General features: G+C 39.4%; 1 protein-coding gene across 3 annotated transcripts in view; it reads right to left on the reverse strand.

Annotated features, from left to right (window-relative positions):
• GHR (growth hormone receptor) overlaps positions 1-24767 on the reverse strand; it is a 119062-nt gene that overhangs the window by 46068 nt on the left and 48227 nt on the right. For all 3 annotated transcript variants that reach the window (XM_041424567.1, XM_041424569.1, XM_041424568.1), the window contains exon 3: positions 18445-18524. In XM_041424567.1, coding sequence (XP_041280501.1) covers positions 18445-18514 — 70 coding nt within the window. In that variant the 5' untranslated portion in view covers positions 18515-18524. The remainder of the gene's footprint in view (positions 1-18444; positions 18525-24767) is intronic.

Consider the following 24767-nt stretch of genomic DNA (forward strand, 5'->3'; position numbering starts at 1 on the left):
TGTTTTTAAATGACATTGTGTCTTGCCTTGAATGGGTGACCAGGTCATAATCCTCCCACAGCAGCAGCTGGTTAGACTGCTTTAAATTAACAAGCACTGCTAACAATTACTTGAAAACAGATAGTCCTGTTAGAAAAAATGGTGATCCAAATTCCACAATTTTTTTTGCCCCAACAAAACTAGTAAGGTTTTATTGATCTATTTATCCAACATTATTGTTAGCTGTACCTCTTTGCTTTTAACATAAACAAGAAAACTGGAAAATAAGCCAACTACACTTACAAAACAGTACAAAACAAAGGCTGAACATTGATGTCAATGACTGAATTTTTTCCACATAATTCAAAACTGCAGACTGAAAATTTGGATTTCATATGCAGCAGCAGGTTTTATATAATTTACTATTCTATCTTTGTGGGTAAACTGTTGAGCTGCTTATTTTTGAGAAAAAAAAAAACCCAAAAACCTAGCAGAACCCCCCACCCTTAATCTCTAATTCTCTAATCACACAAAAGAAATACTCTAAAACCTAGCAACATTAGATAGCCATGCCTAAAGTTTCTCCCTTAGGAAAGTATTTTCAGTTCTCTTGCTACATGGGACTAGCTCGCTGCCAAGAGCATGTGTTCTTGGATGGGGCTGCAATTCTTGAGGACGAATAAAGCCTCCTCAGCTGGAAAAACCTGGCTGTAGAAGGAACTATGGAGAAGAAACATTGAGTGCTGCCCATCCTTGTTCTGAAATGTTCTGAAATTTTTCATCTTATGTTTTTTTTCCTGTGTTTGTTTTTGTTTTCTTGTTTTTTACTCTAACTGGAATGGGACTCATTTCATACCAAGAGCAGAAGAGGAGCCAAGGACTCCCTCAAGCTGACTACAGACTAGACAATTTCCAGTATTTTTTGTGGAAATAGCACAAATACCAGAATGGAGGAGAACATAACATAACAGGAGCTCCCCTTATTCTCTACTACATTTCTATTACTCCTGCTCAATAACTGAATTTTCATCCGCACACAATGTTTTTAAACTCTAGCTTAAGGTTGGCAGACAAACAAAACAACCACAGAAAAGTAGGATTTCTGAAGCCCTTACTCTTTTATGGTGTTCTTTTAAAAATTGGCTGTGTAGTATTTGTCTCAATCAACTAGTTTTGCGCATGTTCCTTCAGAAAGCTTGTGTCAGATGCAATAATTAGTATAAGAGTGACTAGACTGAACCAGAATTACTTTCACTATTTTGCACACACTGAGAGACAGAGTGTAAAACCAGCTGTGTCAGCAGCCTTCTTCTCTCCAGGGTATGGCTTCATGCAACCTGTGTGCTGCCCTCAGGTAATCCCTGCAGACAGCAACCCAGCTGGTCTCTGTGAGCACAAGTGAGAGACACCTTTGTTGTTGAGGCTCTTGGTTCTTCATTTCAGGATATCAATTGTAGGAGCATCTGAGGAGTAACAGCTTAGGAAAACTGAAGGTGAAGGAACACCTTCAAGGTATCTGTTCCAGAGCTTTCTCATCCTTATTGGCCTTCTCTGCACTTTTCCAGTCCTGCTCTATGTCTTTGGTGTGGGGAAGAATGGAACTGTGACAAGCAGTGAGCTGACCTTCCTGGGGACACCCTGTCACAACAGCAAAATCCCATCTCTGAGTCATAACATTTGGAGTGCATGAATTTATGTGCCATGTTAGGGTTGTATTTTGCCTACATCATTTGACATTTATCTACACTGAGCATTGCTTGCTAATGATTTATTACCCAGGCATTTGCCTTGTAAGGACTTTCTGCAGCCCCTTAGCTGGTTCTTTATGGTTTAGTGGGGCATCAACACACCTCTTGTTTTGCAAACTTCAGCATTTGCATCCTTTGCTGAATTGTTTATGAATGCGCAGAAAAGAACAGGTCCCCACACAAATATCACCTCACTGACTCCTTCCCTCTGTTATCCAGCTGCCTGTCAATGCAAGTACTGCCTGCCCTGTACCTCTAAGGGATTAACTTTTCCCAACACAGATGTGAATGGTGTTCTTCCTATTAAGGGTCACTTTACAAGTATCTACCATTTTGTGTCTGTACACTAATAACAATTCAAAAAAATTCCAATCAATTGCAATGAACCTACAAGATACACTTTCCTGAACTGACGTACTCCCCCACTCAGCTTTGCTGATCTGGTACACTGTGCCTACTGCTTTTAGGGAAGAGCTGTGTCCTGGCTGCAGCTGGGATAGAGCTAGCTTTGCTCCTAGCAGCTGGTACAGTGCTGTGTTTTGGATTCGGTATAAAAATCACACTGGTGATGCAGTGATGTTTTGGTTGTCGCTCAGTAGTGCTTATCCTGTCATGGCCATTTCAGACAGGAGGCTCTTTGTGGCCCACAAAATGTAATTTCTGGAGCTTTGTAAGTTTTCTGAGCATTTTTATTCACTCATTCTGTGTGAAATGTTAAATTAAACTAGCGGTCTCAGAAAATAACAGAAAAAGAAGAGACACTAATTCAGCAAGAAGACTGAATCCTGACTTGGGCAACAGCTGTGATCCAAATCTGTCCTGGAAGCACGTATTTTAAACTTTCCTTATTACTTCATCTTTGAGGACGAAAGACTGATTTCAGTTTCAACAGCTTTCAACACACACCACTCTGAATACCCCAAAAGTAATTAAATAAAAAAAAAGAAAAAAGAGAAAACATACAAATAGAAAAAAGTCCCTTACAGTACGAAACCTCTCACAACACTGAAATGCCCAGTACATATTTCTGTCTCCTTTAAAGAGATTTCATTTTCTGTATTTTGTGTTTTATGAACAACGAACTATTTTAAGCTTCTAAATTGCTGTATGATTCACGCTGATGATAAAAGCCAGCAGAACACATTTGAACTTTGCACACATCCATCTCTCCTTGTTTTTAATGGTTTAGAACAGCCCTAATGTATTTACACAGGTTAAGCAGCTTAAAAGCTGCAACACAGGAAACCTTTGGGCTAAGCTCAATATGATTAAAGTTCACAGTAATGGATGAAAAGAAAAAGAAGAACACACAACACATCACAATAACAAAAAATTCTATACAACTGCTTTGCAAACACTTAAAATAGAAGAATTTTGTTGTTCAAAAAACAACTAAGTACAGCTTTCTGACTTATTAAAAATATTTTTATTACAAAAATGTCTTAATTTTTCAAAAGATACTTTGGCAAAGGGATTAAATATTACATCTGGAATATGTCGCTACATAGTACATTTCATGCTTTAAAGTAACCCATACACCTAAGAATCCATTTTCTCCAGTAAGGCACTTCACAAGATGAAAGAAAAATGAAGTAAATTAGAAACTCTTGTTGTGCTCATGGTTCTACAGCTACAACTATAACATGACAAACATCTGTAATTGCATTTCAAAGAACTGAAAGGAGAAATTTATCTACTTGGAAATCTGTAAAGATATTTTAAATGGCCCAAGTAACACAAATGCAAAATATTATGGTAACTCATCAAAAATACAGATAGCAGTTACATAAGTAACCTTGAGGGTGGAAAAACAAAAGTCTTCTTCTTTTACTACTTCAATATTGATATTTCGCTAAAAAAGGTTCTTTCCAAGATCATGAAATCTTTTGTAGCTTGAACAGGTTTCTGTCTCATTTATGTAATTCAGTTTAACTAATTCTTAAAAAAAATTAAAATAATTTAAAAATAGTGAAACTTTTACAAAATATGTTTTAAATTCACATTCATTTTGTAAGGTCTTTTCTACATTAGTAAATTACTCAAGTCTAGGAAAAGGAGGTAATGAGTGTCAGGTGACCTACATGCAGAGGTGTTTAGCTTGGTACTCTAAATTTCAATATTACAGAATCGATTAGGTTGGAAAATATCTCTGAGATCAAGTCCAGACTGTGACTGAACACCACCTTGTCAATCAGACCATGGCAGTGAGTGCCACTTCCAGTCTTAAACACCTCCAGGGATGGTGGTGCCACCATGTCCCTGAGCAGTCCATCCCAATATTCAGTCATCCCTTCTGTGAAAAAATTTTTCCCAATGTCCAACATAAACCTACCCTGGCACAGCTTGAGGCTATGAGCTCTCTTTGTGTCACTGGTTGCCTGGGAGAAGAGCCCAACCATACCTGGTCACAGCCTCCTTCCAGGCAGCTGTGGAGAGTGATAAGGTCACCCATGAGCCTCTTTTTCTCCAGGATAAACATCCCCAGCTTCCTCAGCTGCTCCCCACAGGACTTGTCCTCCCCAGCTGACCCTTAACCCTTCTGCCACCCTTCTCTGGGCTCATTCCCACACCCCAATGTTCTACTGGAAGTCTATACTGTCAGTATGTACATTCATCATAGCTAAAGATTTTGTCAGTTCTCCCAGTTTGAAGCAAAATTGTCATTTAAGGAAATGCAACATAGCAATGGTGTCACAATTAGATGTAAATCACATCTCAAAATCCCACTAATCAGTAGTCCCCTGTAGTACCATAATAAATCACAATCATAATAAATTAAATTAATCATAATAAAATTAAATTCATAGCACGTGTAGTCCCTGTTTCTTCAGACTTAAAAAAACCTTTCAAAACAAAAAAGGAGGAAATCAAGGGAACAATGTCATAAGTTATATGAAGTCACACAGTTAGGGGATCATTAAGGCTCATGCTCCTGTGACAGCTGTGGCTTATCCTGTACTTATGAAAAGAGCTGCTGGTGGCTAAAGGTACTCACACACCAACATGAAAGTGCTAGACAGGAACAAGTGCTAGCTTGCTGTCTCAAATGATGCTATAATTAACACTTATATTAATCTAGTCAGTATTTGGGTATGCAGAAGAAATTGGCAGGTTAGACTGTTTTGAAGGCACGGAGGGAGCCAAGCATTGCACTCTACTGCTGGTGTTTCTTTCGTCTCAATAAACATTGCCAAATTCACAGTCCAAAGCAAATGTGTAGCTCAGCCAATGACAATGCAGACTTCTCCACAACATTTCATCAATATGTTTGAATGTGTTTCACACAGATCTGCTTTGAAAGGCCAATGGTACAGTCAGAGAAGTCCTTGTTTCTTGAGCCTAGTGATTCTATAATGCTGCTTGCTAGCAAGCAGCTTGGTTTCAGTAGCAGACCTAAAAAAGCTTTCAAAAACTAAGCAGCTTAAAAATAAGTAAAATTTAACCTATCAACAAGATATCTAGAATTGATTAGAGAACCTGCTTGTCCAAGTACCTTCCACAAGCACTTGCTGGTTAGCAGAAACCATGTGCCAGTGACATTGTCTTCTCCTGTCCAGAAGATACCTTGGCCAATACCTGCCACCAAGGATGGTTAGGTCACTTCCAGCTTCTCCAAACTTCAGTCATCTGAGCTGGGATTCTCCAAATCAAGTGCACAACCCACAGTGCAAGTATTTTAGAAAACTTCACACAGGACAATACAGCCTGAGTACAAGGAAAGGGGAAAATGGGTTTATAATTCAAAACACCATACTTTCTTCTTTGAAAAGCTCCAGCATTAGCATTTTTGTTTGCATCATATTTTATTCTGTGGGGAGAAGGGCTGCAGGGTCATGCTGGCAACAATTAGATTGAAAATTTCCTAAGACTGGCTGTGCCTTTCTGTCAGCTCTGGGCACACCAATGAACTGAAGAAATACCAGAGGGTACTCTGGGCATGTCAGCACTGGAGCAGCCCCATAAGACAGAGTGTTCCAGGGGAGGTTGATGCTTCCAGAATCTTTAACACGAAAGGCAACCTTTCATAATTCAGCTTGACCACGCTACACCAGGGAATAAACATATATACACACTAATCTGCGCATGCTGACCCACAGATGGAACGGTGTATCTGAACACAAGCTCCATTCAGATATAAAAAGCGTGGGTGGCCATTTCGGAGTTTCCCATAGCAACAATTAGTTATGGGCCCACATTAGCATAAATCCTTGCCTGTTGGAAGAAAAGCATAGTTTCTGCAAGTATGTAGATTTACTCAGAAAAAATATATGCACTGGAGGACACTTCAGCTCTTTCTCTGCTTGTGGGTGGTGTCCCTTACCTCCTGACAAGCATACAGACACCTTTCCCTGCCTTGGCAGAGGAGGCAGTCTGCCAGCTTCATGAGCACTGGAAGAGGAGATACAATTTTCTACCATTTTGTTCTGCACAATAAATACATGCTGTTGACAGAGGATTTTGCACAACTTCAGCAATTTCATTCACCATAATATCTGATAAACTCAAACAGATTAAGAAGTTTATCCCTAAAGTGCCTTCTCACTTTTCATCTAGGGAGCCAGGACACAGATATTAATCAATTTTCCAAAGACACACAGGAATTTCTATGGCACAGCCAGATGCTGAAAGCTTGTTTCAGACCAGTGTCATTAGTATAGAACTATTACTCTTGCTGGAGTCACAGGAATTTTGCCTTCTTTAGGACAAGTAAATGGCTTTGGAAGCTACCACTTCTGCCAGCATGTTTTAGTCTTATCTGAAGATCTCAGATTATTGCCACCTATTTGCCTTTCTGCTGAGACCAGTGACAGGTATGTCTGTCAGCGACAATTCAGGCAAATGTTTCCCTCCAAGAAACAAAAAAAAAAAAAAAAAAAAAAAAAAAAAAAAAAGATTTTAATTTAACACCAATCAGGTGAGAACCACCCACATGAGTGACAAAAAAAAACCCCCAACCAACTCCCCAGCTCATTCACGCCTTAGCTCCAAAATAAACACTTGAGGACTCAGGACAGCATGAACCTCCTAGGGACATATCTACCCTGTAGCCATCTCAAATATGGTATAGATTTTATTCCTTATTTAATACCTTAGACTTGCCCTGATTAAAAGGAAGATTAATTTTTATGTATTTTTGTAAAAAAATAATGTCTTTCTAACATGATGCATTTAAATGCTACAGTGCATTAACAACCAGGAAATGCTGTATGTCATACAAGTCATGGCAGCTTTACCTCCAGGAACAATATGATGGCTTTTCTAAAAGAAATTTGTTAGAAGACTACAGCAGCTTTTCACAAACTACAGTTGAGTGCATGACGGTATTCCCACGGCAATTAGAACATAGAGAGGCCAGCTCTCTTTAGATCAAGGACTCCTACCAGTGTAAGCCATATACTATTTTAATCAGGTCCCACTTGTGTTCTTAAACACGGTTAAGAGCCACAAACTAAGGCTAATACTCTGTTTCCTTTAGGGATAGCTATGACCTTGGGAAAAACAATGCTGTGTCTAGAAAGCCAGCGCTTACATATAGGTATCCTGGGACTACTGGAACTGTTAATTGTATTTCACACATCTTTGCAAGTTGCTGAGATGTGAAACCCATAAAGTGAAAAGCATTGACATGGTCATAACTCATGTTTCTTGAGAAATTTCTAGGGGGTATAATGAAATTAAATAGCAAGGCCTTAACTGTTGACACTTCTCTAAAACAGAAGAAAACACAGCCTTATTCTCTTAAGAAAAAAAATGCCCTTTTAGGCTTAAAAATTGGAACAAAAAATAAGTTGAATTCCAGTGGTAACATGCTGTCACAACTGAAAAACAGCATTTAAAAACAATTTACAATCAAGTCTTCTGTTATAATGCTGGACAACACAGACAAAATGCTAACTCTGATAGATGTAATCCTTTCAGTCCTTCCTGTAACTAAAACTGCTACTCAAGACAATTAGCTAGAAAAACTGGTGTAATAGAATATCAGCACTGCTGCACTGAGGGGATAAGATAACATGTCAGATTGGGACCTCTGCGAGGCGAATATAGTTATTTTGAGATGGTCAGGGCTTCTGGAAAGAAACCCTCATCTCCTGCAGAACACCAACTGGAAGCTGTCACTCACTTATCTCAGCAAAACATTCACAAGCTTGTACCACGTGCAAACGTGCCAGATTCTGTAACGCATGTTCCTCCTGGTAAAAAAACAAATGTTTCTTGATTCAGGGAGAAAAAAGGACACACCAGAGAAAAATCTACTTTAAACTATGAACAGTGCTCACAGCCTTGGAAAAGTACATAATATCAGCTGCATGTTTTGGGCCACCACATGAAATTCTGATGGCTTTGTTTTTGTTACTGGTCTTAACATGAAGTCTCTGTCAGGAGCATTCTTGCAATATTATTACAAGTATTTTTGTAGACAACGATTTAACTCTGCTTAACTGGCTTGGCCAAGAATGGGAGGTTAAACAGAGTCAGATGTGACAGCTGGATAGCCTGAAAAGCTCCCAGTGCATCCTTTCTAGAGCAAAGTCTTGCCCTCTACATCTGTAAAGTATGGCATGATCCAGCCAGGACTTTAATTGAGTTCTGAAGGTCCCTAGGTGTGCTGAAAGGCATGTGACAAGAGTGCAAGGAGATACCTTGGGCTTTTCTGATCAACTTCTACAGTTTCCTATTGTGTAACAGCTATGAAATCAGAAAGGAAAGATAATAAATTATTGATCTCACATCTATTTCACTACTTTTGGAGTTGCCCTAGATGCTTCTCTTTTTACTGCCAAGTGGCTTAACAGATCTTCACAGCATGAAGGCTGACTTCTGGAGCTAGGTGGAGATATCCTTGGCTAAAAGGGCAATTTCAGACAGGACAGTCACAGTCAAAGCTAACTTAACAAGTCTGCAAGACGAAATATCACTGAAGAATACACTGCAGAATGACATAGTTCACTAGAAAGTAAATTACGTTGTTTATGTATACACGCCAGTATTTCTGATATTCTTTCCCAGTGTTTTATACCTCCCTTTTAATAAACCACTCATATTTCCTTTGCCCTGTGAAAAAAAAAAAATGGGCTTAATTAAGTGGTGGAGAATAATCCGACCAGTGACTTACACTTCCAGACATCTCATGAGATGAGCCTCAAATATCACATAGACTATGACAGAAAATACTCTGTGTTTTACTCCAACCTCAGCCATTTCTGGTGCAGGAGCTCTCTAAAAGACACCAAGAACTTGAAAAGGCATTTCTTTTCCTTGCCAAACCATGAACCACTAATAATTTCCATTCCGTTAATAATTACTTTTAACTTCCAGAAAAACACTTCACTGCAAGCAAAGATCAACCCAGGATACATACAAGGATTAAAACAGATGGTTTGAATTAAAACCTATACAGTATTAAAATAGTAACTAGAGTTGACATCAGCATTTTTACTGAAGTAATTACATTGACTATTAACTACTTGATCACTAACAGCAAACAATAAATAGATCATGTTAACTTTAAAATTATTATCTACACTTGCTTCCTTAACACTTGCAGTTTTCTTATTTTCTTATTAAAAGTAAATTATCACATTTTAATTTGTTCAGTGTTTCAGCTACGAAGAGACCAGACACAAATTCAAAGGGCATAATGACATTATTTTATTTGTACAAATTTTTTGTTGAATATTTACTATTTATTAAATACTATCTGTTATACAGTAGGCATAGGTAGGAAACACAAAGTGTATCTTAAAAGCAACATGATGCATATGTGTTTGTCTGCTAGGCACGTAATTGGTCTTGTTATTTAGTCTTTACAAAATGCAATACAGAGGAGGGTTCTAGCAGATAGGGATTCAAGGGTAAATTTTGATCCAAGTCAGTTTTCAAATTTGCTTCTGAAGTTTCTGTGTCAACCCTAAAGACAAGACTACACATTTCTAGGGGAATAATAAATAAACAAAATCCCAGACCAAATACAAAATAAACATATTTCCTTTCAGCATGCTTCTCTGAATATGCTCAGGGTACAGTTTGGGATAGCCCACAGAAGACACACTTCTTGGACTGGGTGAGTCCGTGGTGTTTCCCTGGGCAGCCCCCACTCCACCATTCCAGCAGCGCCGTGCCCAGTGTTTGTGCACACAACTGCAGGACTCCAGCAGCCCCACTCCCATCCTTCTCCGTCATTCCCTCAGCACCTTACAGAACTGCACTGCTTTCCCTCCTGACCAGCCACACAGCTCTGCCAGTAGAACAGACCTCGATTTAATGCCTCCATGCACAATCTGTAGACAGGAGATACCCTTGGATGTGGGAGTTCATTTGTTCTTTTTTCCCCCCTTTTGTTTAATTCTTTAATCCATACAAGTCCTTCTTCCATTTTATACTTGGTGGTTTTTTAAGGAACTGTTGCTTACAGTGCTGTATCAAGGGCTCTCATAAAATCCACATGGCAGGGAGCAAACAACTGTCTGTCTCCCTGACCAGCTTCATGAGAATGAATCACAGGACTGAGTTGGCATTATGTATGGCTCTTTAGACAGTCCACTAACTTTATCAGCCTACATTTTGGCTTTTTGACACCTCATTGCACCAAATGACTTAGTAGAAAACATTTAAGTGTCTGTAAAAAAAAAAAAAAAAAAAAACAAAACCAAAAAACCTGTACTTCTAAAAAAGAAATTCTTCAATGCATTATGCAGGAAGAATTCAAAATCCTTAGTAGAGTGACAGTCTGTTAAATGTTCTGAAGAAAACTGACCATTGCTGTTACTACTTGATCATGCTTCCACAAAAGGTGAGAATAGCAAGCAAAGCAGAGAAACCTCCCAGCAGGACTTGTTCCAGGTTCAGAAGCTAGAGTCCTACTCATAGTTTGCAGCTCTGCCTCTCACCTACTGCATCACTCTTCCATAGTTCATTCTGGGCACCTCTCCAGTAGTACAGAAGGGAAACATTATGCCAGGTACTTTTGCTCTCCAAGGGAAAGCTTGCCAGAAACTTGTTGTGCAGGGTCACACCACAGCCAAGCTCCCCAATAGTATCTCATTCCCATTCCCCTTTCCATCCTCAGAAGTTGATAATCACCTGGATACCAGTTTAGTGTGCCAGAGTGTAACAAGGAAGGCACTTACCAGGGTTGGAAACAGGGGAGTCTCTGGAGCCCAAGGACAAAAAATTCTTCAAGGCTGGAATCAGGCACACTGCAGATAGTGGCTCCAGTTCCAAAACTACCCAGCTGTGCTGCAAGTTCTGCTGCAACCCTGAGAATCATCTGATGCTGCTGCAGGTGGTGGCCAGTGCAAAGCTTTCAAAGTCACTCTGTCTGACTCAAGAATGGCATCTTGTGAACTCCTGCTCTAGAATGCTTCTCATTCACCCTGGATCCCTTGGAATGGTTGAGGGGGAACACCCAATTGTACCAAAATATTGCTGAGGTGCACACAATACTCCCTGATTTATGGAAACCAGGTCTGTTCAATTGCAGCTCTCCAAATTCCAGTCACTTTTACTCAGTTTCCAGTACAATCCCAGCTGTCACACATGGATAAGGAATGTGCAAAATTGCAAAGTCTCCTGGCTGTAAAAATATCTTGTGTTTTAAATCAGGCAGTGCAAGTTACTGCACAATAACTGCATCTTTTTTTTAAATTAATTGAAAAAGTCACCCCTTTTCAGGAGCATTTCATGAATATGCAGCAACTAGAGGTTCTTTTTCCTGTTAGAGATGGATGGTATTGAAGGAAGTTTTCTCTGTGTGTACTTTACTGTATGGAACAATTCATTATAACTCACGTAGTCCGCCTTTATAATACAGACTAATGTTTATTTGCTAGAGCTATTTTTCCTTCCCCTGCTGCAAAGTTAGTTTATTAACTGCATTCATTTGGCTAGTGCAGTACACTGTTTCTCTAATTCACATTAAATACACAATTACATTTAAAATACAAAGTGGAGTTAAAGTAAAGATTGTAACTGAGAACTTTCTCATTTGTTAGCCTCTTAGATAGTGGTTAGGAACTGCTGTGCAAGGTTTTGCATAATTTCCATCATCTGATCTTCCTCCATAAATACACAGGCTTCACTGCATGTGTGAGCAAAAGTTTGTGTTTCAAACTGGCCTCCTCCTCTGAAAGCAACTGGCCACCATCAGTCAGTGGTTCTGGGTGCAGCTCTGTCCTGATAGAGGAGGAGCAGTTCTGGTTCACAGGAGGAACAGTGTGTGTGTCGGTGGCTAGCCTGAAGTCTGTAAGTATGCTTGAGAGAGCAAAGACCTGCTAGGATCACAAGCTTTGCCACTATGAGGGAGGAAGACTGACCTCTCCTTCTGACTACACCAGGCACTAACCACTGATGAGTTGCTAATTCTTGCAACTTGCCTCAAAACACAGCAATCACAGGACAGCAAATTGGCAAGTCTGTGTTTAATAGAGAAGAAAATATGATAGCAACAAAAGAGCAATGAAGGAAATACACACAATAGCAGGAATATTAAGGATGACAGAGATAACTGGATGGGGAAACTTTGGCATGTACGTTATTTTACAGGGTGTCTGATTGAAGCTGATTGTCCATGAAGTGTTTTTGGCAGGCTTGTGGGCGAAGATATTCAAAGACTTGAAAATCTTCAGTAAATGCTGGAGTCACAGATGTGGTTTGGAAGACAGGACAAAGGAGACAAATTTCTGTATCTCAGGTTAGCATTTAAACCATTGGATCTACTCAGAGGCAAGCCTAAACACAGACATTTCGGGGCACAATTTCAGGCTTCAAATACCTTAAAATGTTTTTTATTTTCTGAGTTTTCTTAGAAAATATAGTCCTGTCTGCAATTAATTTTCAGCATGTGTTTTCCACATTTAGAAATCCCAAATGGTTTTCTATAAAAGACAGACAGGCAAAGTTAAATCCTTTCTTCCCCATGAGATACTGTCACACCAACCCAGACAAACGGTTTACCTGGAATATATACTACTGGGTAGGAAGCAAGAGCGGTAAAAGTAACTCAGAAGTGCATTTCCTTGGCCTTCCCTTGGATTTTTCTGCTAGTCATCAAAGCCATCCTTAATCCCAATGGAAAGTGATGATGGAAATACTATTCTTCTCTCTGCCAAAATGAATCTTCTCTTCAGTCGAAATGGCTTAGCCAGATCACAGTGGTATAACTTATGCTTCTCTGTGCCAAGGTTTCTGATTCTGGCTATTGGAATGTGTCTGCAGCAATTTCTTCTACATAATGGAACACATTTCTTGCTTGGAAACACTTGAAATAGGCAAATAGGGCAACTATTCTAAAGGCTTTGTTTTCAGGTGGAAATTTTAAACCTGCCTTTCAACAGTTCTGCCCCCATCCACATACACCAGGACACATTACACTGATCACAGTTTTCAGTTTCTCTGATTTTACTGACAGCTCTGCTTGGACTTACGCTCCATATTCAGCTGCATTTAACTGAGAAGACAGGCAAAACAGAGAAAAGACATAGGAAAGATGAACCGAACTAAAATAATTAAGAAGAGAAAATTACCACTGTGAACAAGTGACTACCAACTGCATTGTGGCACTACTATTTACCAAGAGAAGACAAGAATGTTTGCAGCTCAAGCTAGGGAAGATGCTGTCCTTTTGTCCATTCCTAACGAGATTAGGATTGTAATATATGGAAATATATCTAGTCTTCATGATTATGAAAGAAGTTATTAAAAAAACCCCCAACAAATACTTGAGAAATGGTTTGTTACTGACTGCATCTATTAAATTTGAGTTCATCTAAATCACAAAACATATTTACAGACAAGATCATTTTTATGACTGGTTCAGGCCAGGTACAGATTTCCCCGTCCTAGAAGACAATATGCTGCCATTCAAAGACACCTTTCTGCTTAATTTAATTCTAATAATTCCTTCACATGTTACAAAAGCCTTTAGACAACGTGTCTGCTACTAAACTTCATGGTGACAGCAAGATCCCACATGCTTTCCTGTCAGTCCAGTGAGAAGACCCCTCACCTTGGCAGTAGCAGAAAACCTACAGTGGGCAGCTGAGTAGCTATGACACTACCCAGAAGAAAGCAAGCAGAATTACACACATTGAAACAAGTCATCTGCAAAGATGAGGTTCAATTCAAAACAAAAACACCTAAAATTAGCTCCCCTTATGCCACATAGGGCAAAATATACTTGCCTAAACATCTGTAGCTATCTCAGACTGCCCAGGATACTCTGCCTGCCTTCCAGCTTCTGCTTAAAAGGCACAGGTGTGCTATCTACAAGTTTTATGCAGACTTTTTTGAGTACCTAGAGGATATCCCTGTGATAAATCTTATCCTTAGGTGTCCAAGCAACAAACAGTTAATAGAGAGTTAGTCAAAACAGGCCCTGGAACATAGAGTAGCTGATAACAGTTGATTTAATTACCCGAAAAGATAGTAATTATGTATCAGATACCATTTCATAAGGTTTTAAAGAGAGCTCTGTAAGCTGCTGACCATCCCAGGAAGATGCTGATGTCCTGCGGGTCTGCTGGTGTCACAGGGAGCCCTGCATAGAAGCCTTGGCTGCTCAGGCATGTCTTTAATGACACTGAAGTCCTATGCATGGGTTGTGGATCCAATCTCCAGTTCTGCAACTGGAGCACTGATACCCAGAACACACATACAGTTAGATGGTTTATCATCAATGTGTAATGCACACAAAGCATCAAACTACAACAATGGACACCAGTAAAACAAAAGGACATCCCGATGGAAATAAAAATTGGACTGTATTTGTTTCAGAAATGAAAATAACTAAGTCTATTTCTTAAACAAAAGTTATGCAAATAGACTATTTGAGCACAGCAGATTCATAAAATAATTTTAAAAGTTGTGATGGAAAAAAATAAATACATTTTTCAAATCCAATTAGATAAAATGAACAATAATATAAGGCTTGTTGCTTTTAAAATTGTCATTGCACAGAATCAGTTCACTCAAAATTATTTTTCTTGCGCTATAATTAAATACGAATGTCTTTCTAAAGCTGTTTCAGAGGATAAATTAACATAATTGTGATAGTCTGGAATGAACTTTGATCCAGCATAGAAATATGGTAAAAGACATTGCTCACTTTTTTCACTGGGAAGAAATTAATTTTGGAGCTGCTTGAGCTTATGTATTGTTTTATTAACTGGGACTAGTTCCCAGTTTATTTCTCTATGTCCTTATTTGACTTACACTCATCAGTCATAGAGAAGAAACAAGCAAACAAAATCACAACTTTCATTTTGCTTTCTAAACATATTTCAGTATGTGTCTGGAGCAATTCCCCTCAACTACTTCTGATGTTAGCAGGTATAGTAAACCAAATGTGAATTCATGGTGAATTCTTGCTGAATTCTGGATATGATTTTGAAACACCACAGTTACATTAATGTAAAATCTCAAATACAAACTGTGTATTTGTATGCAAATATAAGCTTTTGCATTTTTTTCTGAATGACAATACTGCACAGATGTACATCTGCTTATGAGGCAGTACTCTTTCTTGTTTATGTATCTAATTAACTAAATTAAACTAAAATGTCAAAATCACACAGCTACCCATCCTCAAAGCAACCCAGAAGCCTAATTCGGCTGAAAAAATTTGTCTTAATCAGCTGTGAAAATGGCCCTTGTGCTTTCCAATCCTGAAGGCACAAAACACAGTTACCTATGGTAATTATACACCCATGAGAAATGACCTTCCTGTTATTGCAGCCTTTACTTTCTTTCGACCACTGCCTCTGTTCTGCCCTTGTCACTGTACATCAGGCAGCTCAAGGTCATGTACAGCACGAGGGTCAGCAACCCTGGTGAAAGGCTGAAAGTTCCAGACCTGCTCAGCCCTGGATTACAGTCAAAGGCCGGGGGCAGTGGACACACCTGGCCACTCAAGCACTCTCAGAGACAGTGGGCACCCCTCTCATTCAATGCTAGCTGCAGCCTCCATTTAAGGAGCTGGAAGCCAGCTTCTTTGCAAGAGGAGAGCATGAAAAACAAGCTAAATCAATAGAAAACCTCCAGCAGAACTGAATACCTGCCTGGAGACAGCAATAGGTGGCTAAATGTCCAGTATCTGGTCTCAAATGTTGTGCAAGTTGCCTGGCCAATTGCCGGCCTCACACCTTTGATCCTGCCAGAAGGAAACTTGTATGGGATTTCACTCTGTCTTGGGTGGATCTGACCCCATGGCATAAAGCCAGCTCCAAGCGCTCTTGTAAAGCTGAACTCAAACTTTGTTTATTTTCAAGACATGATAGCATCCCATGTACAAGTCTTTATCACACTGGTTCAGTATTGGGCTTTGGTACAAGACTACCAAGCATATATAATTTTTATCTCTTCGGCTGCCAGAAGAAATAGAACTACTGAAGTGAATTTTTTAGGGAACCATGACACCATAGATCCAATTACCAGGAAACATATCATATATGGTACAAGTATAATGCACATTTAATTAAGCTTATGCAAAGGTGTCAGCAAGACTGTGCTAGGCAGAGCACTGTAAAATTGTCAGGATTCATGACCTGAGTGGGGCTGGATCCTCATGAGAATTTTGGTAGATATGAGCATATTCACATGGGAGAAAAAAACCCCAAACATGTAATAAAGAGATCTTGTCTAATACTCTATCCTAAATCACAAAAGAACAGCAAATGGATGTTCTTTCATACTGTTACCTCAAATACTGCTGTTCAATTTATACTTTCTTCTCTGACATTCTCACCTGAGCATGTGCCCAAAGAATTAGAAGCCATTCAATCATTAGCAACCACTAAACAAAGCAATTTCCTTCACACACACAATCTTTTACAGCACAACAAATCAGGACATAAATATTTAGTACTGTGTCTTGTATTTAAGCACAGAAACAACCAAATTATTCTTAATTTTTTGGTCCTGAAGATAATGTCATGGAAGTTACTATTTCATCAGCATAGACAAAGTCACACAAAGACGATGCTGTGGTCAAGTTTTATTTATAACACAGACTTTTACTGCAGTTAGGACATCTGGACCACAGCTCATCTGCCAAGGATCATATAATCCTCATGTGCTCTTAAAACTCAAGGGAAAAATCAGTTGGTCCAGTAGACTGCCCTGGGGATTATTTTTGACTGTTGAATGAGTCTACTGTAAAATGCAGACACGGCGGGGGAAAGGATGACATCAGGATACATTAATTTTTGTTCTACTGACCATTCTGTGGTGGCAATGAATAGGAGCTGGTGCATGTGTATATGTTTGGTAAATGTTAAAGAAAAAGCCTTAACTAGCAGCCTTATAGATGCTCTTTCTGATAACACAGAGGACAAGCATTTGAGCCACACACATAGAAGTAAATAAACAGAAACTGATGTTTTCTCTATCCAAACCTGTTTGTTAATAAACAGAATGAACTTTATATAAGAATTGTCTGAGAACTGATCACCTGAGTTTTAATAATTTCCTATTTTAGCTTAATGTCTCTATTAACATCAAAGTAACACCCCTATGCCTCTCTAGTGCTTCAATGTATACAAGATACCCAGAAATTGAAAGTATGCAACTCCAAGAAAATACAGAACTGTATCAGGATAAAGAGCTATGATTATACCTTTAAAATGAGAGCCAATTATGACTACAGGCAACTATGTCATCACCTTTTGGCTTACTACCATACTTTAGCACTAGAAAGACTGATGAAACATGGCTTGCAAGTTTATAGATACTTAATTTGCACTCAGTAAAATAAGGTATGGACCTAAAGAAAAAAAAATTGAGACATCAGAAATTTTCATTGAAAATTTTATCACTTTATTTAGAGTTAGCGGCGAAAGCTGTTTTCATCCCTCTTTAATAAAATTTCTTGACAAACTGCCCTTTCTGACTTGCTCTGCTAAGACAGATTTTGATTAGGAAGTCAGGAGTGGCACTTGTTTACAGAGCTGCAGCTGCTCTGTAGCTTTGGGTGAAGCAGTGACACTTCTGCTTAAAATTAGTTATTGTGGACAACTGTTACTGCTGTCTGTTCTGAAGACCAGAACAGCACAGAGCTGACCAGGTTGAGCTGCACTTATTTAGATAATTAGATCCTAGCAAGCATAAGCAGATCAATCTGACACAACATGCAAGTCCCATCGAAGTTCATGTTAAATGAGTTAAAGACCAGTCCCAGCTGGCTGTTGAGGGTACATGTTCTCTTGAAATCCCATAACCTCTACCCAAGAATTACTAAGTTTATGTCTTATGAAACTTGTTCCTAGTGGCCTGAGATTCAAAGCATACGGTTTTCAAATCCTTATTCTGTATGTCCAAATACTTAATCCTATACTTATACTAAGTCCTACACTTAAGATATGAATATACTAAACTTAAAATATGAATGTGCTAGAAGACTTGTTTAGGAAAAAACCAGCAGTTCACATTAAAAAAAACAAACAAAACAATCCTATACAATTCTTTCATTCTTTCTATTTCATCTTGCTTACACATCAAAAACTGTCGGTGAAATTCACCCTCTTTTGCAACATGTCCCAACCTCACCCACTATATTTACAAAAAGATTAACTGATGCATTTGTCACATTAGGTACCTGGGTTACTGCAATCAAGAAAGTTGCACAGTCATTAAAAATTCAATATAAAAATACTGTTTATATAAAGCTACATATTTATGTATCTACACATATAAAGGTATGGAAAGGCATCATAAAACTTACCACCACCTGCAGAAAGTAAGTCATTTGCACAAATCAGTGCCAAAGTAAACAGCAGATGCCGAAGATCCATACTCTTAACTCTGTAATAACAAAAGACAATAAGAGAGTTTCTTTACAAGCAAATATTAGTAATATGGTATGACATTTAAGCTATTATCTAGTTTTATTGAATTTTTGATTTGATTTAAACCAGAGGTACATTTAGTTTATTGTTCATTGCCTCATAACGCAATACATCATCTTGCAATCTGGAACAGATAGTAAATACTGTGTTTACAAAAGAAGTAGCTTATGCGTCTCTAGTCCCTTAAACACAGTGGGAGGAAAAATCAAGTATTGTCAATTGATAGACTGCATCTGCAAATGACTTTAAAACCTCCAAGAATGCAAACACTTACAATCTCAGCATAAACCAGCACGCTTTTACAACTTCCCCAAAAAAGCACACTCCTCGTTTTCCTTAATTCACTTGTGCCACACATGCACACACATCGTACAACCCCATCACACAATCCTGTTTTGAGGCTCTGCTTTGCTCTTGCCATTATCACCAGCATCTTGTAACAATGGTGAAGGGCAGAAGCTGCTCTATGCTGGACTTGCAGATTGTGCAGACATCTGCACAAGATGGTACCTTGCTCCCAAAAACCTCATGAGGTGTCCATAGGAAGTTTGGGGAAAACATTCATACCATGGATTATATCTTGACCGTTTATAGCCATGAAGATAACCAGAGACCTTCAAAACTAAAGTTACAACACGCACACTAAAATGAGCATGGATGTTTAAACAAGTCAGGCAAAATTTTTTTGTTCTGTGGCACCAAACTAGCACCATACACTAACACCTCGCTCAGAGAGGCAGCAGAGAGAGAATATCTCCACTTTCACATATACTGTAAATTGGTATGCCAGACCTTGATTCTACACTGGACTGTTTTCATTTAGAGATTTTCTTTCTTTATCTAACAGGAGATTAAATCACAAGTGTCCAAAGAACCAAGCCAACTAATGAGTGACAATCTCTAAGTAGGTGTTATCAAGTAACAATTTATGCTATCAAATCTAGGTGTCAAAAACTAGGCAGTTGCTTAGTACAGTTATCAAAGTTTGAATTGGGTTAAAGACCATAAAACACAAGAATGCAGAGTATGTAAAGCTATAGTAATGCTGAATTTAAAAGGTAATTCCCTCAACTTTCTTACACTAAGAGAACAGAAGGAATCACAGTACAGAAAAAAAATCAGAACTATTACCAACTCCATGAGTTGGCATTTACTCAAACTGCTCTAGACTAGCAGAACCTAAGCTACACCTGCAAAGACAAGACAGGAAATGCTCCCTACCTCACACACATCAGGACAAGCAGCACCACCCAGACAAGCTTGGGCCAGCCTGAGTGGGCATGGGACTGCTACACCAAGAGAAGAGCTATAGGAGCTCTTTGGACTGCCCAACCACCTGCAGGACTTTTCTCTGGCCAGGCAGACATGGGTTACTCCAAAGGGGAGCACAGAAGGAGGGATGGAGGGAGGGGGGAGAAAGGAGGAAAAGAGGAAAGGAAGAAAGGAAGAAAGAGAAGTGCTTTAGTGAGGATTTTGGGGCAGTGTGGGAGTGAAACAGCTTGGGGAGCAGGACCAGGAGAAGTGACAACTGCAGCTGTTGGAGTGCACAGACCTGGGACAAAGCTAATACAGCAAAACACAGGCTAACAGTCCTCCTAACTCTCAGTAGGGGAGCTACACTGTCACAGTACAAGGTTCATCCAAGATCAGCTACATTTTCAGGCAGCGCAATTAGTCCCCCTGCTTCATCTGTACTCCTGTTTAAAGGATTCTTATTAACTGTTATTAATAAATCTACTACAAAAATGTGCCTCTGTATTTGTCGATTCTTCTCTTCTTACACAATGTCTACCCTCAGTCTCTTCTCCCCCTCAGCTCTTCCGCCTTCTTTCTAAAGTTTTATTTTCTCTTTCACAGGTCTGAGAACAAGGTAACTTTACTTACAACTCTCCCAGTAACCACGCATACTGTGCTGCTATTCCCACTTTCCTGCTCTCCTACATCCATCAGCCTCTGCTAATTTCCAACTACTTTCTTCCAAGTCTTTCTACTTCTTCCTGCCCAGTAACAGCCACAAGAGAAGGCCAAATCCTCACAGGAGTCCACTAGTGAGAACAAATGTGATCAGAATCAATCATTCAGAGCACACTGTTTCACTTTTTATAACCACACCAAATGACTCCGGTAGGACCAGGGTTGGTCCCCACATGTAGCTGTCACAGCATGACTATCCCCTCCATCTCTGGACACCTGACTGGTGGCCATCTTAGCCTCCTTCCTAGAAGAGTGGTTTGACAGCTGAAGCACTAACCCAGGAGCCTGGAAACATATCACAGAGGTCAACAAACACACTGCACTTCAATAAGGTTTTGTTATTGCAGAGGAAAACAATCCTCTTCCAGTACTGCTGTTCCCTCCTGCAGTGGTAGACTTGTTTACATACCTGCAACACAGTGAACTCCATCAGGAGATTGTTCTGGTTAAAATGAATCCATAAACATTTATTGTAATGAACCTGTTTGCAGACCGGTTTTATCAGGACTCCCCAAAGCCCAGGAGCAGAGCTGGAGCAGCACAGGCATGGGAATGAACAGTAAGGGTGGAGGGGAGGGCACAGCCACTCTCCAGCAGCAGCTATTACTTGCTTAAGAGCAATCCTACAATTATTGGGAAATTCCCTGCTCAGCCACAGACCTTGACTAAAACAACCAGCTCTCCGAAACAGGGCACAGGATTAACTTGTGTTCCTAAACATCAGAGATGAACAAAATTGCTGCTTCATCCCTTGCCCTTTTGCTAGTAAAACACATTATAGAAACAAACTGTTTCTTCAGTGGACTCTCACAAATACCAGAATCTCAGCAAGACAAAACACTGTCTTGGCTTTGCCTCAAACCACATGGGATATCCCACTGAGTTATCCATTCAGACAAGTTGTGTCTGTGAAAAATATCCAACTGGTATACTCTGAACATACCCAATATGGACAGGACTGAGCTCAAAAACAGTAACTGCTCTGAAAATATGGATGCATGATGCTCCACCCTTTGTGCAAGAGCCTCTGTAAAAGGCCAAGTTGTGCTATCTCCTTGGAGCTGCAACCCAGAGCCCTTGGGATAGGGCTTGTACTCAAGGCCTCACCCAGGCAAATGGAGCTCTGCATGGGGTGTGAAGCAGCAGGGACGTGACCTCTGCATCCAGCACAAACACCACAAGCTCAGCTGGGCTGCAGTTATGACAGCCACTTCTAGCAGTTTTTGAGATGAAGTGAGAGCTACACTGCCACAGCTCCAGGCTCATGGGAGAAAATCTGGGGGAAAGCAGGAGCTGCCCTATCACGATACCACTTTTGGTGGTAAAGAACAAAAATTCTGAGAGAAGGGTCCTCTGAAGTGCCACCTGCATCACTATCAGACAACTACTGCCTTGCAGAAAGTTCTCCAAGATCTGTTCCATAATGACCCACTGCTCTTCCTCCAAGACACTCTTGAAAGCTTGCTGTCAATAGGAGCAGTATTGTCCAGAGGCTTCTATGTTAACCTGGCAAGAGACAGCTTCTCTGTAGGCATTAGGACAAAACTGACCTTTTACAATTCAGTAGTATCTACCTCCCAACACCTATCCTATGTGCCTATGAAAGACAAATGGCACTAATAAAGTGCCTCTTATTTAACAGAAAAAAAAAAAAACCCTTCAAGTTTCTGTAAGAAATATAATTCTAAAGAATTATATTCTATGTCTTACCCAACTCCAGCAGCCTGCAAGAATGAACAGAGTTAAAATCAGGGGAAAAAAAAATTACAGCAGCTGACTGTCCTCAAGCCAGCTGAAACTTGACCACAGAAACATTTGGCTGGAGGTCAGTTCAGGCTAATTACTTCAGTACAGAAAGAGAGCCAGGAGTTATAAAAAGGATAAAAAAAAAATCTTGGCCCTTTTCTATAGCAATGTTGGAGTAAGGTCAATCACAAGTGAATTTAAACACAACATCTCTCCAGTGGGACGTGAACAGAGTCAGCATAAACAGGCGAAACTGAGCTAAGAAGCTCCCTGAGAAAAGAAACAGTTTAGTCACAGCATACTGAGTTGTTTGCATCTACTCTGGTCAGGTAAAAATGTTAACACTCAAAGTAAACCAGAAGGAGACTTGCTTATAAGAAAAACTTGTTTGAAGTGAGATCTTGACCTTTACGTAGTTTCTGAACGTGAAATGACCAGAAGGAAGGACAAGGACATTGAACTGCACCTACTATGGCACTTTTGTTTTTGCCACGACCATTAACTCAGGGTACTCCAAATATGACAGTTTTTCCCCAGTAACCTCCTCCAGTTTAGCACTGCTTGCAACAGCAGCATCTCTGCAGCTAGCACAGAACAAAAAGCAGCCTCTCTGCTGCAAACCAGACCACAACATTACTGAGTGAAGGATTAATCTGAAGAGTTTTCCATACACTGCTGTTCCATCATTCCATTAGATCTCAAAGAGGCAACAGCACAAGAGTGTGCCATGCATGTGAATATACACCAGGAGATCCACCACCAACTAAGAACAAGTGCTGAGAAGGGAACATTAACTCCAGGCTCTCCAGATCAGTCCTGAATCTTCTTTATTGCAACTACCAAATAGGTGTGCATGTACCTGTGCAGAATTTTTCTGGGTGAAAGGTCTTTATTTTTCACAGTGTGAACATTTCTTAAAAGTTATTTCAGGGCATGACCAGTGACACCAAGAGGTAATCTTTCTGTGCTTGCCTAAAAACATTCGCATCACTTTGGCTGATAGTGCATAGCTGAAATCTCTTTGACCGCATACCCTCATTCTCCTGAGTGCCAACAGGATGGAGTCATGCTGCAACTGAAATTAGTTTTAGCCCTTCCGATCAACACAATCTAAAACTGCAATGGACTTAAAGCCTTCTTCCCTTGCTTGCTGATATTATGGCTTGATTAAGTCATCAGCAGCCCTTGGACGAGTGCCTGTTTTTACAGAGCCCTTGTCAGGCTCTATACTCAGCCACAGCATGAAACAGAGATAACAAATTGTCTCAGCTGATATGAGAAACACACCACTCACCTATTATGTACTGTTATTCCGGATATAAAAAGATCAAGGAATGACACCACAGAAGCAGAAGTTATATACTCCATATTAAAAAACCAACCAACCAAAAACCTCATAAAGGGCACAACTTACTTAAAAAAAAAGTCAAAACCTTAACAACAAAAGAAATAAAGTTGCACTTACTATGCGTGTTTTTATGTAAATTTGAGGACTACAAAAAAGTACACCATAAATACCAATTAAACCTCTGGGACAGAAGCAACTTTATATTATTAATTAGGTCTTTATGTCAGCTAAATAATTTACAGTGATTTCAAGTGCTAAAATGTTAAAATTGCAAATGGAATCTATTGAATTAATTTCTCACTTTGGGTTTAAGAAATATATTTTTCCTACAAAAAGTTTTCATTTTGAAATAGAGAGTATATTATATTTTAATTTCAACACCCAGTTTACTTCTCTCTCTATTCTAAGAGACACCTTTAGTGCTTTTAGTGGGTTTCTTTCTCCTATGGATTGATGTGTCTGCTAATTACTCTGATATAAACTTGCAACAGGCCAAATTATTATCAATTCTTTGATGTGGTTAAGGAGCCCTTCAGTGAATCCACATTTGGACATTGCTCTGGGCTTGTACTGAAAGCTCTTTAAAGTCATTCGCCAAAAACTTGGCTAAAAATCTAAGGATGGCTGTGGCACATGATGTATCACTTCTTTATTCACAATAAAATGTGCTGTACTTTGACAGCAGTAACCTAATGGACTAGGTACACAGAAGGAGGATCTCAGCTCTAAGACTAGTAGATCTCTCCATCAGAAGACAATTCCTAAAAAGACAATGTGCAGTTATAGTCTTAAGTTACTGCCTACTACACAGATAGAAAAATTTGAACTTGGAAAAGAGTCAATTGCCCTGTTTGCCTTTCAGCCCCCAAACCAGACCAAAGCAGTGAAATAAATACATCTCAGATGAAAGTGCAAACATTTAGCTGCATAACATGCAGATGTGAATTGCTGAGCAGATACTCAGCCTTACATATAATTGTATCATTAAGGAAGATTCAGGCCTAGTTGCGAGAATACTAAGTTTTTCAGGCTAAAAATACTTTCTCAGCTACAGTACTAATTCTTCCAGGGCTTCTCCATTGTTTTTTGTTTTTTTTTTTCTTTTAGTTATTATTAGTATTTATTTAGTTA

This window comes from Onychostruthus taczanowskii, unplaced genomic scaffold (genome assembly GCF_017590055.1).
Source record: "Onychostruthus taczanowskii isolate IOZ18803 unplaced genomic scaffold, ASM1759005v1 scaffold83, whole genome shotgun sequence".
Classification (NCBI taxonomy): domain Eukaryota; kingdom Metazoa; phylum Chordata; class Aves; order Passeriformes; family Passeridae; genus Onychostruthus; species Onychostruthus taczanowskii.